Source organism: Carcharodon carcharias, chromosome 6, assembly GCF_017639515.1.
Source record: "Carcharodon carcharias isolate sCarCar2 chromosome 6, sCarCar2.pri, whole genome shotgun sequence".
Lineage (NCBI taxonomy): Eukaryota > Metazoa > Chordata > Chondrichthyes > Lamniformes > Lamnidae > Carcharodon > Carcharodon carcharias.
Window position 1 is genome coordinate 37,227,133 of NC_054472.1, and position 14,193 is coordinate 37,241,325.

General features: G+C 42.4%; 1 protein-coding gene across 1 annotated transcript in view; it reads left to right on the top strand.

Annotated features, from left to right (window-relative positions):
* rims2a (regulating synaptic membrane exocytosis 2a) overlaps nucleotides 1–14,193 on the top strand; it is a 1,407,304-nt gene that overhangs the window by 904,364 nt on the left and 488,747 nt on the right. Inside the window, 2 exon segments of the mRNA XM_041189340.1 lie at nucleotides 1,236–1,444; nucleotides 2,358–2,477. Of these exon segments, the coding sequence (XP_041045274.1) occupies nucleotides 1,236–1,444; nucleotides 2,358–2,477 (329 nt within the window).

The following is a 14,193-nucleotide window of genomic DNA, read 5'->3' on the forward strand; positions in this document are numbered from 1 at the left end:
TTATAAGACCCAGTATCATGTTACTGAATAAGTCCATTAATAATTCGGGGACAGATTGAGCAACAACAGATAATCCTGTAGCGCTCACTGCCAAGCAAGGGACACCAAAGGCCTCTCCCAAGTAAGGATTGGGTGCCTAATACCATGCTACATTGTTTAGTGTGCTTTACATGCTTGTCAAAGGTGACCCAACTGGCTATTATTGGGCTAAATTCCAGCGGAGCTGTTTGAAATTGAGCCTAATGAAGTGCTGGCTTCTCTCAGCAAACAAGTCTATGTTAATGTTTAAAAAGGATACAGTCTCTTCAGATGGTTTTGTATGAATATTCAAGTTGATCTTCTGTTCACTAACCTACTTTTTATTCCCGTCCACTGTCCTTCTTTCATGGATTTTATGCAAACATATTAAATATTCTTTTTTTTTCTAATGTCTCTTCTTGGCTTTCATAAAGATTTTCAATACAATGCAGTTTGAAATTAAAATGTTTCAAAATTATATCTCTATTTAATGTTTCCATCTGTGAGTAACTCTGTCTTTCAATTATTATTGCTGGCCTTTTCTAAAGCTGTTAATAATTCTCAAGCCAATAGACTTTTCTCAGTGCCATTACAATTAGATCCCCCCAAAAGGCAAGAACTAAATAATGTTTATATGCTACTGATATTATTTTGTGATCTAAATACGAATATCAGGGAAAAGAAAGATTTGAAAACTCAATGAAACATGAGCATTTGAAATGTAAAAATCAATGATTCTGGTTGGAACAGTGGCAACTTTGGGAGCAGGTTGCTATCCTGCCCACTTGACCGCAGTTGGTTTGTAGCCCATGTAATGAAAAAGTAGTGGGGATTTACTCTCAAATTCAATTAAAAGATTAGGATGTAGTGCTGATGAAATTTGGCAACTGAATCAGTTATTCTAAAGCTGAGCTTGTGTCAAGCAACAATTTTTTGATGCACACAAATATCTAACTCTTTGCTATTCAATACAGTTGTCTGCAATTTCCGCTTCTGTCCTTCTGTATCTTCCTCCTCTGCACTTCCTTATGTGTTTGATTCTCACAGGGGACGTGGAATACTATTGGCTGGACCATGCGTCTTGGCATAGCAGTGAGGCGTCCCCAATGTCTTTGGTGAGACATGTGGAGCCTTAGCATTCAGTTTTCTTTTTATTTCACTTTCCTTTGTTTTATTTATGCCTTTGCATGTTTCTTTTTTTTATCCCATGCCTGTAGGGAACAGTCAAAGGGGAAAAAGAAAAACTAGTGAGCAGGCAGTATTGTCGGACTCTAACACCTTGTCTGAGAGGCAAAAGAAAATGGTGCGATTTGGCGGCCACTCATTGGAAGAGGACTTGGAATGGTCTGAGCCTCAGATTAAAGACTCTGGGGTAGATACGTGCAGTAGCACAACACTAAACGAGGAACATAGCCATAGCGAGAAGGTACTAAGTCTGTATAGCCTGCATTCTACCTGCTCATTTGGTCTTCGTTTGCTCTCTGTCATTTAATGTAAAAGGACAGGGTCTTTCGAGGGATAAATGCACATCTATAAAGGTACAGATAAAAGAAAAAGATTCAGAGTTGCTTGCTTTATCGTTTGCTGTCCAGCAGCAAAACTAAATACTTTTTTTCAAGATGCACAGGAATGTTCAGTGGTACAATTGCATGGTAGACTTTTAGAAAAATCTTGTGTTGTTGTTCTTCAGTGGTATCTGTGTTGTTGGAACTTCTCAAATCAATTTTGCTAATTAACTTAGCTTGAAGTGTCCACCTTAAGATGATTAAATTTTTATATCAGACTGAGAGGAAAAGTTGGATCTGTTTTGCCGCAGAACTGTGTTTTTCTTTTTTCCCTTCCACTGTCATGTATGTGAACTTATTTTGGTGCAGTGGCATTTTGGTAGGTGTGGTAATAGAACTGTTTTTACTGTCTGCTTTGGTACTTGCTGTTGCTTAAACTTGGTGATTGTGGTAGCTGGTGTTGGTGATGATTTCTGACCTGGGAGTTGGGTGGTACTACTGAGAAGTCTTTCCCCTGTCTGCTTATTTCTCTGCATGGAGCATGAATTAAAACAATGAATTCCTGTAATTACACAAACCTTTAGAATGCTAAAAATGTGCCACAGTGGAAATGTCCTATTCTGGGTTATTGAAATGGCCCTAACGTTAAAAATAACCCAGTTGAGCTGTATAATTACTGAATTAAGCTGATCCTAATTGGAAATCAAAGCATAAATATTTGTGTAATTGCAGTGGTTTTTTTAGTGGGGAAAGCGAATCTTAATTAAAGAAATACTGTGGCCACGTGGAAGCTTAGGTATTAAAGACCTATGTGTTATTGCTTTGACCTCATAGCATCCAGTGACATGGCAACCATCCAAAGATGGAGAGCGACTAATTGGTCGGATATTGTTAAATAAACGACTAAAAGATGGTAGTGTGCCTAGAGATTCTGGAGCGCTGCTGGGTCTGAAGGTGAGTAATAATTTATTACATGTGGCTACCTATAATTCTTAACATATTCTTTGCTGTGACAATCTAATTATATTTTATTTAAAGATATTATACAGAGCCTGAAACCTAGCACATTATTAAGAATTGTCTAACCTTTATGCACAAAAAATGTATTTTTCTTGGATTCAACATATGCAAAAATATATTCCATTGCATAATCGATGGAGCATTTCTTAAAGTGGAAAACTGTGGATACTGGGAATCTGAAATAAAAACAGAAAATGCTGGAAATACTCAGCAGGTCATGGCAGCATCTGTGGAGAGAAATAGAGTTAGTGCTTCAGGCCTGTGACCTTCTGGGAAAATTTAGAAATGTAATCTATTTCAAGCAAAGGATGGATGGAACAAGGACAAAAGGAAGGTCTGTGATAAGGTAAAATACAGCGGAGTTTGAATGACAGAAGGGCTTGTCTTCCAGGGCCAAAGAGAATGGAGATGGAACAAGAAAAGAAACAAAGTGACAAAAGATATGCCTAGAGCAGTTGTATTACTGTACGAAAGCGAAAGAAAAGAGAAAAAAAGCAAAATGTAGAAAGAAAAGGAAACAAAATGGGCACCGAGATTATGGTCTAAACCAGTGTTGAGTCTAGATGGCAGTAACATACCTAAATGAAAGATGAGGTGCTGTTCCTCAACCTTACCATGAGCTTCACTGGGAGAATGGACCAAGGACAGAAATATCAACATGAGAGCAAGGTGGAGAATTAAAATGACAGGCCACTGGAAGCTCAGGATCATGTTTGTGGACAGAATTAAGGTGTTCCATAAAGCGGCCACCCAATGTGCATTTGGTCTCTCCATTGTAGAGGAAACCAGGTTTTGAGCAGCAAATGCAGTTTACTAGATTGAAAGAAGAGCGCATAAATTGCTGCTTCATTTGGAAGGAGTGTTTGGGGCCTTGGACAGTGAGGCAAGGAGAGGTGTTACACCTCCTGCTTTTGCATGGAAAGGTACTATGGGAAAGGAAGGGCTGGGGGTGACTGAGGAGTGGACCACAGAGGAAACTGTCCCTTTGAAATGCGGAAAGGGGAGGAGAGGAGAAGATGTGTTTGGTGGTGGCATCAGGCTAAAAATGTTGGGAAGGGTGGAAAATGATCCATTGAGTATGGAGGCTGGTGGGGTGGTTGATAGTCTATCATCAGAAATAGAGACAGAGGCGTGAAGGAAAGAAAGGGAAGGGTCAGAGATGGACCATGTGACACTGAGAGAAGGGTGGATATTGGAAGCAAAGTAGATGAAGCTTTCCAATTCAGGGCAAGAGCAGAACTTGGCACTGATACAGTCATCAATGAAAAAGAATTGAGGGAGGGAGCTCAAGTACGACTGGAACAAGAAATGCTCAACATATCCTACAAAAAGGCAGGCATAGCAAGGACCCATGCTTTATTGATAGGAAATGGACTCTTTTGTTTTAGAAAGACCAATGGAAAATATAATTCCATGTAAAACCACATTTCTGGAAGAACCGAAAATACAATCACATCTAAGAACACACAAAAAATACATCCTTTCTAGAATTAGAGTCAAAATATTTGGTTTCACAGATTTCCACTGGAGGTATGCAATTGAACCTTGTAATTTAGGTGTTGGAGCATCTAAACATATATTAAATGCCTTACATTTGAGATAGGATTGAAAACTTCTCAAAATATCCTTGAAGATTATGGGCAGGATTTTCAGGAAGTGGGCGGGCCCGGGAGTGGCCACCATCCGCGATCGGCCCCCCACCACAATTTCACGCTGGCTGGCCAGCCCGCATGAAAGGCTCCCTGATAGGCCCAGCACCACCGGGGTCGGAGTGGGAAGAGGGCCAGCGCTGAAGTCAGCACAGGCATGGAGGAACGTGCAATGAAAGATCCTGAAGGCAGAGAGCTGCCTCAGGGAGCTGAAGAATTTTAAAGCCAAAAATAAACATAATGAAATTCCAAAAAAAATTCCACCAATAACAATTACTCACCTAAACATATTGATGATAAAAATTCTGTCCAAACATTTTTATTCTTTTTAATTAATATCAGAAACCATTGGATGAGGTTTCCTCAAAAATCCAAAGGCCGCCTGGCTGATTCGCCTGCCCGTAACGTAGGACAGGCAGCGAAAAATCCCCGCTAATTGAAACTTTAATGGCTTTAATAGGCCTCTTAATTGTTGGCGGGCATGTTGCCAACTCTCGCGCGGGGGCGGTCGTGGAGCGGACTGCTGCCTGCGATCGGCTCCGTGCCGCTATTTTACATGGGCGGGCCAATTAAGGCCCACCCAGCATAAGATGCGAGCAGTAGTGCTCAGTGCTACCTGTGTGGGCGGGGGGAGGAGGGACCAGTGCTCTTTCACGCATGAGCGCACAAGAATGCTTCAATCTCCCTGAGGCACGGAGCTTTTGAAATAAATAAAGTGCTTTTGAAACAGATAAATAAATGGATCAAAAATTTAATTAAATATGTCCCCTCATGTGAATGTGTCACGTGAGATGGGACTTGTTTTTACATTTCAGGAAAAATGTTTATTTAATTCATAAAAACTTTAGGAAACCTCATCCCGCTCATTACAAGGAGATCAAAGCTGGGAACTAAATGTTCAGGAGCATGTGACTTTTGGAAATGACAGGCAGGAAGGAAAGGATGGTGGGCTAGCTTTGTTTGTACGAGATGTAATAAGTACGATAACAAGAAATGATCTTGGATCGTAAGATGTAGAATCCATATGGGTGGAGGTAAGAAATAACAACGGGAAGAAGACACAGGTGGGGGTAGTCTATAGGCTCCCGAACAGTAGCTTTACTGTAGGACAGAGAATAAATCAGGAGATAATGAGGGTATGTAACAAAGGCAGTACATCAATCTTGGGTGACTTTAATCTTCATGTAGATTGGGAAAATCAAATTGTCAGAGGTAGCCATGAGCAAGAATTCATAGGCATGAATTTTCCCGCTGGCGATTTGGGGGCGGGGCCCACTCGCCGACGGGAAAATGACGCGGGATGACGTCGGGAGGAACCCCCGACATCATCCCGGTCCCTTTAAATTTTTAGGAAGGCAGGTGGACAGCAAAATCAGCTCTTTGCCTGCCAACCTGTCAATGACCAATTAAGGCCATTGACAGGCTAATTAAGATAATTAAAGACCTGCCCGTCCAACCTTCAGGCTGGCAGGCAGGCCAGGAGCCCCAGCTTCTAATAATACATGAAACCTCATCTGTTGGCGGGATGAGGTGTCATGCCCGTTTTTCAAAAGTTTATGTGCTTTTAATAACATGTCCCATCTCGTGTGACATTGTCACGGGAGGGGCACATGTTAATAATTTTTAAATTTCCTATTTTTTGATTTTCCTTACCTGTCAGCACTCTCCAAGACAGGACTTTGCCTCAGGGAGCAGTGCGCTCTTTGACAGTTGGGGATTCTCTCCCCCCACCGCACAGGAAGCGCATAGCACTTCCTGTCGGGCAGGCCGCTGGGCGGGCCTTAATTGGCCCATCCACTTAAAATGGCTGCTGGCCCCGTTTCGGTGGGGGGGCGGTCGGCTATCTGCCTGCCGCCGAGCCGGCGGGGCCCGCCCCTCCATCCGAGAGCAAAATTCTCCCCATAGAGTGTATTTGGGATAGATTCCTAGAACAATATGTTGTGGATCCAACCAAGGATCAGGCTATTTTGGATCTGGTAATGTGTAATGAGGCAGGTTTAATAAATGATCTCAGAATAAAAGATCCCCTCGGAAATAGTGGCCATAACATAGTAGAATTTAGCATTCAGTTTGAGAGTGAGAAACTTGGGTCAGAGACAACTGTGCTAAACTTAAATAAGGATAATTACAAAGGAATGACAGCAGAGTTGGCTGGAGTGGACTGGGAAATGAAATTAGCAGAAAAGATGGTTGATGAACAATGGTAGTTGTTTAAGAAAAATAGTTCATGACTCACAACAAAGATATATCCCAGTGAGGAAGAAGGATTTAAGGAAGAGGATAAACCAACTATGATTAACCAAGGAAGCTAAGGATGGTATCAAATTGAAAGAAAAGACATATAATGTGGCAAAGATTAGTGGTAAGCCAGAGGATTGGTAAAGTTTTAAAAACCAACAAATATGACCAAAAAAAATAAAGAGGGAGAAAATAAACTTTGAGGGTAAACTAGTAAGTAATATAAAAATGGACAATAAGAGCTTCTTTAAATATAAAAAAAATGGAAGAGAGTGCCCAATGAGGCTCAGGAAATAATAATGGGGAACCAGGAAATGGCAGAGGAGTTGAATAAATACTTTGTACCAGTCTTCATGGTAGAAAATACTAAAGCATTACAAAAATACTAAATAGTCAACGGGCAAAAGCTGGGGAGGAAATAAATACAATAACTATCACTGGAGGGAAAGCACGAGGGAAACTAATGGGGCTAAAGGCTAATAAGTCCCCTGGACCTGATGGGTTGCGTCCTAGGATATTAAAGGAAGTAGCTACAGAGATAGCGGATGCACTGTAGTAATATTCCACGACTCTTTAGATTCTGGAAAAGTCCCACAGGATTGGAAAACTGCCAATGTAACACCCTTATTCAAAAAGGGAGGGAGACAAAAACAGGTAATTATAGGCCAGTTAGCTTAACATCCATCATTGGGAAAATGTTGGAGTCTATTATAAAGGATGTAATAGCAGAGTATTTAGAAATGCATAATTTAATCAAGCAGAGTCAGCATGGTTTCATGAAGGGGAAATGATGCCTGACAAATTTGTTAGAATTCTTTGAGGAGGTAACAGGCAGGATAGATAAAAGAACCAGTAGATGTAATATATTTGGAATTCCAAAAGGTGTTCAAAAAGGTACCACACATAATGCTGTTTAATAACATAAGAGCCCATGGTGTTGGGGGTAGAATATTAGTATGGATAGAGGATTGGCTAACTAATTGAAGACAGAGAGTTGGGATAAAAGGGGCACTTTCAGGATGGCAACCTGTAACTAGGGGAGCACCACAGGAATCAGTGCTGGGGCTTCAATTATTTACAATGTTTATTAATGACTTAGATGAGGGAGGTGAATGTACTATTGCCAAATTTGAGGGTGATACAAAAATAGATGGGAAGGCAAGTGGTGAGGATGACACAAGGAGTCTACAGAGGGATATAGACAGGTTAAGTGAGTGGGCAAAAACTTGGCAGATGGAATATAATGTGGGTAAATGTGATGTTATGCACGTTGGTAGGAATGTTATGACACAGCAGTTGGTAAAGGCTGAGTTGTTTAAATCATATAAGGAAACTTGAACAATTGTCCTAACCTATATTTTCAATTGGTATCTTTGAGATGCAGCTCTGATTTCAGGAATAAAACCGCCAAGCCTCAAGATGTTTTCATATAAAACTAAATTAAACATTTATTAATTTATCAACAAATTAAACACATACACATCTGCAAATTACTACTATACCTTTTAAACAAATCCCCAAATTAATCACTCTCAATTAAGTCTTCACCAAGGCAACAATAATCCATAGACTTTAAACAGACACCAGACAAAGCACATTTGACCTTACAAATTCAAAATGAGATCCCTTGCAATTTGGTTCTTTTGCAGACACAGTTGTAGGGCTTATAGGCTGGTTAGATCTTACATGCCTCTGACCTGTACACATAAAACTCATTTTGTTTTATATCTAACTTTCCCTTTGAATGTAAGTTTTACATTGTATCCTACACTTTTAATTTCACCTCTCCTGACAATAATCCTTTCATTCCATTAATTTATTAGTCATACAAACACATTGCTTGGTGTCTCCCAGCTAGTTGCAAGATTTTGCCCATTCTTTTGAATGGCTTATTCAAAAAATGCAAATTGCACTTTACCTTTTCCTCCTTACGTTTTTCTAATTAACATCTCAAACTACTATACATCAAAGCACCCAGACTAGCTGTCTTTAATCCAATTAAGCCACACACAGACGCACACACATAGACACGGACCCTGCTATAAATCCAATTTAAAAATAATTTCCAACAACATTATGCACATTAACATCTCTTCATGGCAAAGAAGAATAGAGGAGCTGCATATTATTTAAATGGAGAAAGACTGCAGAAAGCTGCAGCATAGAGGGATTTGGGGGTCCTCGTACATGAATCACAAAAAGCTAGCATACAAGTTTTTTGGAAATAGGGAGGGCAAATGGAATAATGGCCTTTATTTCTAAGCGAATGGACTATAAAAATAGGGAAGTCTTGCTAAAACTATACAAGGCACTAGTTAGACCACACCTAGAATACTGTGAACAGTTTTGGTCCCCTTATCTACGGAAAGATATACTGCCATTGGAGGCAGCCCAGAGAAGGTTCACGAGGTTGATCCCGGGTACGGAGGGATTTTCTTATGAGGAGAGGTTGAATAGGTTGGGTCTGCGTTCATTGGAGTTTAGAAGAATGAGAGGCGACCTTATTGAAACATATAAGATTCTTAGGGTGCTTAACAGGGTAGATACTGAGAGGTTGCTTACCCTTGTGGGAGAATCTAAGACTAGAGGGCATAATCTCAGAGTAAGGGGTCACCCATTTAAGGCAAAGATGAGGAGGAATTTATTTTCTCGGATAATAGTGAATCTGTGGAATTCTTACCTTCGAGGGCTATAGAGGCTGGGTCATTAAGTATATTCAAGGCTGAGATGGACAGATTATTAATCAATAAGAGAATGAAGGGTTATGGGAAAAGGCAGGAAAGTGGAGTTGAGGATTATCAAATCAGCCATGATCTCATTGAATGGCGGAGCAGACTCGATGGGCCGAATGACCCACTTCTGCTGCTACGTCTTATGGTCTTGTGGAAAGACACAAACAATGCTGCGCATCACTGAGGACTGTTCCCTCTAAAGACTAAGTGGAGGGTTAATCACCTTAAACTCAGCAAATGAGGTGGCTATATGGCTTTAGAGATTTGCGTAATGGTTAGGAGAGAGAATCCTCCCTTTTATTTTTGACTTTTGTTTCCTGTAATCCAAATGCACTAAGGCCAGTTTAGAAACCCTCACACCATCTTAGCTGAGATCAGCTAAGTCAGCACAGATAAGGGGATCAAACCTAGTTTTTTTTTGTTTTGTATGGCTCAGTATTATAAGCCATGGGGCACCAACAATTTAGAAGTGATTTCATATTTTCATCCTCTGTTTTGCGTCATTTAAAACATGTTTCATATTGTTATGAAGCAATAATAATGATGGAAAATCAATTAAATTGCAGTAAGACATAATACTAGGACAGTTTCAGTAGTTCTTTTGCACCAAGAAAATGGATTTACTATACTGCAGATACTATATATTTGAAGTAAAAACAGAAATGCTGGAAATACTCAGCAGGTCAGGCATCATCTCTGGAGAGAGAAACGGTTAACATCCAGATCGATGGCCTTTCATCAGAACTGAGTGGATTTCTCTCCTCCTCTTACCACCTGTCTTAAGCATATTGGAAGGGATTTGCAGTTGATAATCAAACTATTTGACTGCGTTTTGAGCACACCTTCCGTGGCCATTAAGTCTTGAAGTGAGACTTGAATCTTCTGGCTCAGAGGTAGGGATGCTACCTGCACCAAGGGAGCTTAGAATTCAGAGAGCAAGCCCTGAGAGCAAGACCAGAATTACTGGTCTGTAATTTAGGGGAGATGGTGGTGTATTGGCACTGCCACCGGACTAGTGATTTAGAGGCACGAGCTAATGCTCTGGGGACACAGGTTCAAATCCCACCACGGCAGCTGGTGAAATTTAAGTTTAATTAATATAAATCTAGAATTAAAAGATAGGGCAGGATTTTCATGGAGTCAGCAAGACTCTGCGGATATCTGGCTGAAACCATTTTCACTGGTAGGGTGTGATTTGCACAAATGCAAGCCAGTAATCTAGTGGTTCATTTAAAATTAGTGGAGAGTTTAAATTGACACAATTTTCACTCTGCAAGTGCCTTAACCTGCAGTGTTTTTTTTATTCATTCATGGGTTGTGGGCTTCACTGGCTGGGCCAGCATTTATTGCCCATTCCTGATTGTCCTTGAGAAGGTGGTAGTGAGTTGCAGTCCATGTAGTGCAGCTACACCAACAGTGCTGTTAGGGAAGGGGGTCATGAATTTTTGGAGGAGTTGTAAATCCTTCTGAAGTCCTCCTAAAAGGTGTGTTTCCCTTGTGCAGGGGCTTGCAAATTTTAGTGTTGAACACAGAAGCCTTTCTTTAGAGATAGAGGTTGGTGCCAGTCAACACGTTGCGGAGGTGGGGCAGCTATGAAAATGGAAGAGCATATCTGTGTGGCCTCTCACCTCTTAGGAGTATTCCTTGCCTTGGGCAGCCAAGTGGGAGACTGGACAGGCTCTCTGGGTGGAGAGTGTATAGTGGAGGAAGGAAGTTGAAAAAAATTGTCATGGCACCTTCCCACATACGGGCAACAGAGGAAGGGCAGCAGCAGCTGGATGCAGTCAGAGCCAGGGTACCTGGCCAGGAGCTGGCAGAACCACCACAGAGAGAAATAGGAAATAGGAGGAGATATTACCCTGAACAAAAGGTGTAGCATCTCTGATGACATTTTCCCAACATGTGCGGGAGGCAGTGCAGGCGGAGACACCAAATTTCAAGAGAAATGGTTAGAGACCTTTTTGCCATGGTGGACGAATACCTTGCGTCACAATCAATTGATCCACATGCCCTGTCTGTTGCACCAAGGTTACCATGGCCCTCAATTTCTATGCAGCCAGCTCTTTCTAGGGGTCTGTCACAGACGTCTCTCAATTACCCGCCCACCGGTGCATCATCACCATCACCATTCTTTGCTTGAGTGGGGGAATACTTCAACTTGCAAACAGATGTGGTGTTGCATCCACAGAGGGCAGTGGGCTTTGCCTCCATAGCTGGCTTCCCACAAGTTCAAGAAATGGTAGACTGTACCTACATCACTACAAGGGCACCAATGAAGCTGCCATAACATTTGTGAACTGATAATCATTCCACTCCATCAACGTGTAGGTTGTATGTGACCTCAATAAGGCCTACTTACATGTATGTGCACATTTCCTCAGCTGCTGCCATGGCTCATTTATTCTGGGGCATTCATGCCTACCACAACCTTTCCAGCCCAGACCCTAGGTCCATGTTTAGTTTCTGGGAGATAAAGGCTATCCATTGAGGAGGCAGCCAGATTCAGGACCCCAATATTAACAGCCACTGGCAAATGAGGACCATCATTGATCAAGCTTTTGGCCTGTTGAAAATGCAGTTCAGAAGCCTTGACCGCTCAGGAGGAGCACTGCAGTACTTACCTGCAAGGGTGTAGGGTATTGTTCTTGTTTGCTGTACGCTCCATTATATGAGTCGCAAGGGACATAATACAAGGGACATTCAAAGGTCACCAAAAGTGTTTCATCATTGAAGGAGGAGGAGGTGAAGAAGACCCCATTGACTCAATGAGGATTGCCACCAAGAAGGAAGGTGACAATGGAAGACATCCTGAGGTGCAGGCCCAGGTACCCATGGCTGGATCCATACAGTACACCATTGTCACCAGGGACCTCTTATTACAGAGACGATTCACCTAAGTGGCTTTTAGGATCTGAATACAAATCCAACAGCAAGTCTCTGGCTAACCTTTGCCACAAAAGTGCCCATGAACATTGGTGCCGCATAATCTTTCAGGAGATGCCCATCCCCAACAAGAGAGAATGCCATCAGCAACCCTTGACATCTAATGTCATCAGCATGGCTGAATCCTGCACCGTCATCACCCTTGGTTCAGCATCATCCATATGTTGTCCTTGAGATGCCCTTTAAAAGCCATGCAATAATTATATGTTAGAGACCAGAAAATAACCAGAGCCAAGTTCACCTTGTGCCTTGGAAAAGCCTGTCCACCATGCCGAGAGTGCACATGAGTTAAGACTTAGGATCTGTGGAAGGCTGGGCCAACAGAAATGCTGTGACTGGAGACTGTGCAGGAATAAGCTGCACGTGTACTCACCACACTAACCATTTTCTTCCAGTCTCCACACACCACCCCTCACAGTGACAGCAGTATGTGACATTTACAGCGTGCAGTTGTGGAATTCATTTAGGCTTCTTATCAGTGCAGAGCATCTACCATCTAGAGGGACAATGGCTTCAGTTGCATGGGATTGCAAGCTCCACTCAAAGACACATAACAGCCTGAGCTGCAGAACAGCTGCTGTGCTATCACTGTGGAACATCCAAGTGTGCCTCACTGCCTTCTGCACACCACTCAGGGTGGAGTGACACCAGATATCAAGAATTTGGATCATCACTACTTCCTCAAATGCACCTCTGGATGGACAACAAATGTTGGGATGGCCGAACTCTTGGTAGACTAATCCTTTCTCTGAATATCTGGATAAAGACCCAGTCTTCCATACCTGGACATGCACGCCCACACCCTTCACACTCATGCCATCACTGACAGATGGACTACAGGCTACAGTCTGCATTGCCACTGGCAAGAAACTGCTGCTTTATGTTTACCTGTTATTTGTCTCTATCATTGTGCAAAGACAGACCCCCACATCCATAGCAGAAAGTACATAATGCATTTACAATGTGCATTTAAGTAACTATTAACATTGTGATAGTAAATAACATCACTGCGAGTCCTTTACTGATCGAGGCGAAATGGCATCCTGCATTCGTGAACATGCCTACATGGTGCTCCCTGTGTTGCCTCAGATGATGTGGAGGCAGGCTGCTCACCTCTCTGGCTGTACGGCATTGACAAGTGTGGTGCTGGCCTCATCATGCAGGGATCCACTGGGGACCTACCTGAGAATGCAAGCTCTGCATTTCTGCATGGGCAGCCGCTGTCACTGGGGCATGTACCACAGACAAGGGCTCTAGCGGTGGGGCCAGGGCTGCAGCGGAAGATGAGGGTGTTCAAATGTTGTTGGAACCCTCAACCTCCTCACCTAACTCCATAGCTCTGGGTTGGCTTTCAGGCAAGTTAAATAGAGCTTCCAGCCACTGTCATGGATGGTATTATCCCCAAAGGATCCAGGGCATTTCACAGAGACCGAGGAACCAGGAAAATGATCAGCTGTAGAGGATTGAGGATATTTCACAGGTCCTCGGGAAGCAATTGAACCAGTAGGGATTAAGGATGCTCAAGGAAAACCAATAGAATTTAAAGGGCCAGAATAGAGCCTGTATGATTTACATAGCCAGGAAAGAGCCTGCAACATTTTAAAAAGGCCAAAATAGAGCCGGAGGAAAGCAGCTGGAGCAGAAGCAGCAGAGGTTGAAGGAAATGCAGCAAAAGTATGATTAGCAGAAACCTTCTTCTAAGATTTAAATAAGGACCAGGGAAGTTCCCAAACAGGCAAACAGAAAGTAAGGGAGGTGCGTCACCTAGTCGAAGTGCCACAGAGGAGTGCCGCAGGAGCTGGACAGCTGAGGGCAGTAGTGTTCCAAAGGAAAATGGGAAGGTAATACATCCTAAAATGAATAATATTTGTGGAAACCACAAGGGAAATATAAGTGAAATCAGTGTGGAATTACCCACTGGAAAAGCAAATGGTCAAGTTCAAATTTCAAATCTCACCAAACCCAGCAATTCAGCTTCAGAACCTACTGAACACAAGGTGCAGGAGGAAACCCAAGACACATTACAGAGGTTTAATGGCCAAAAATTTCCCCCTGTTGGGGTGGCGGGGGTGGGGGGGGGTGGGGGGG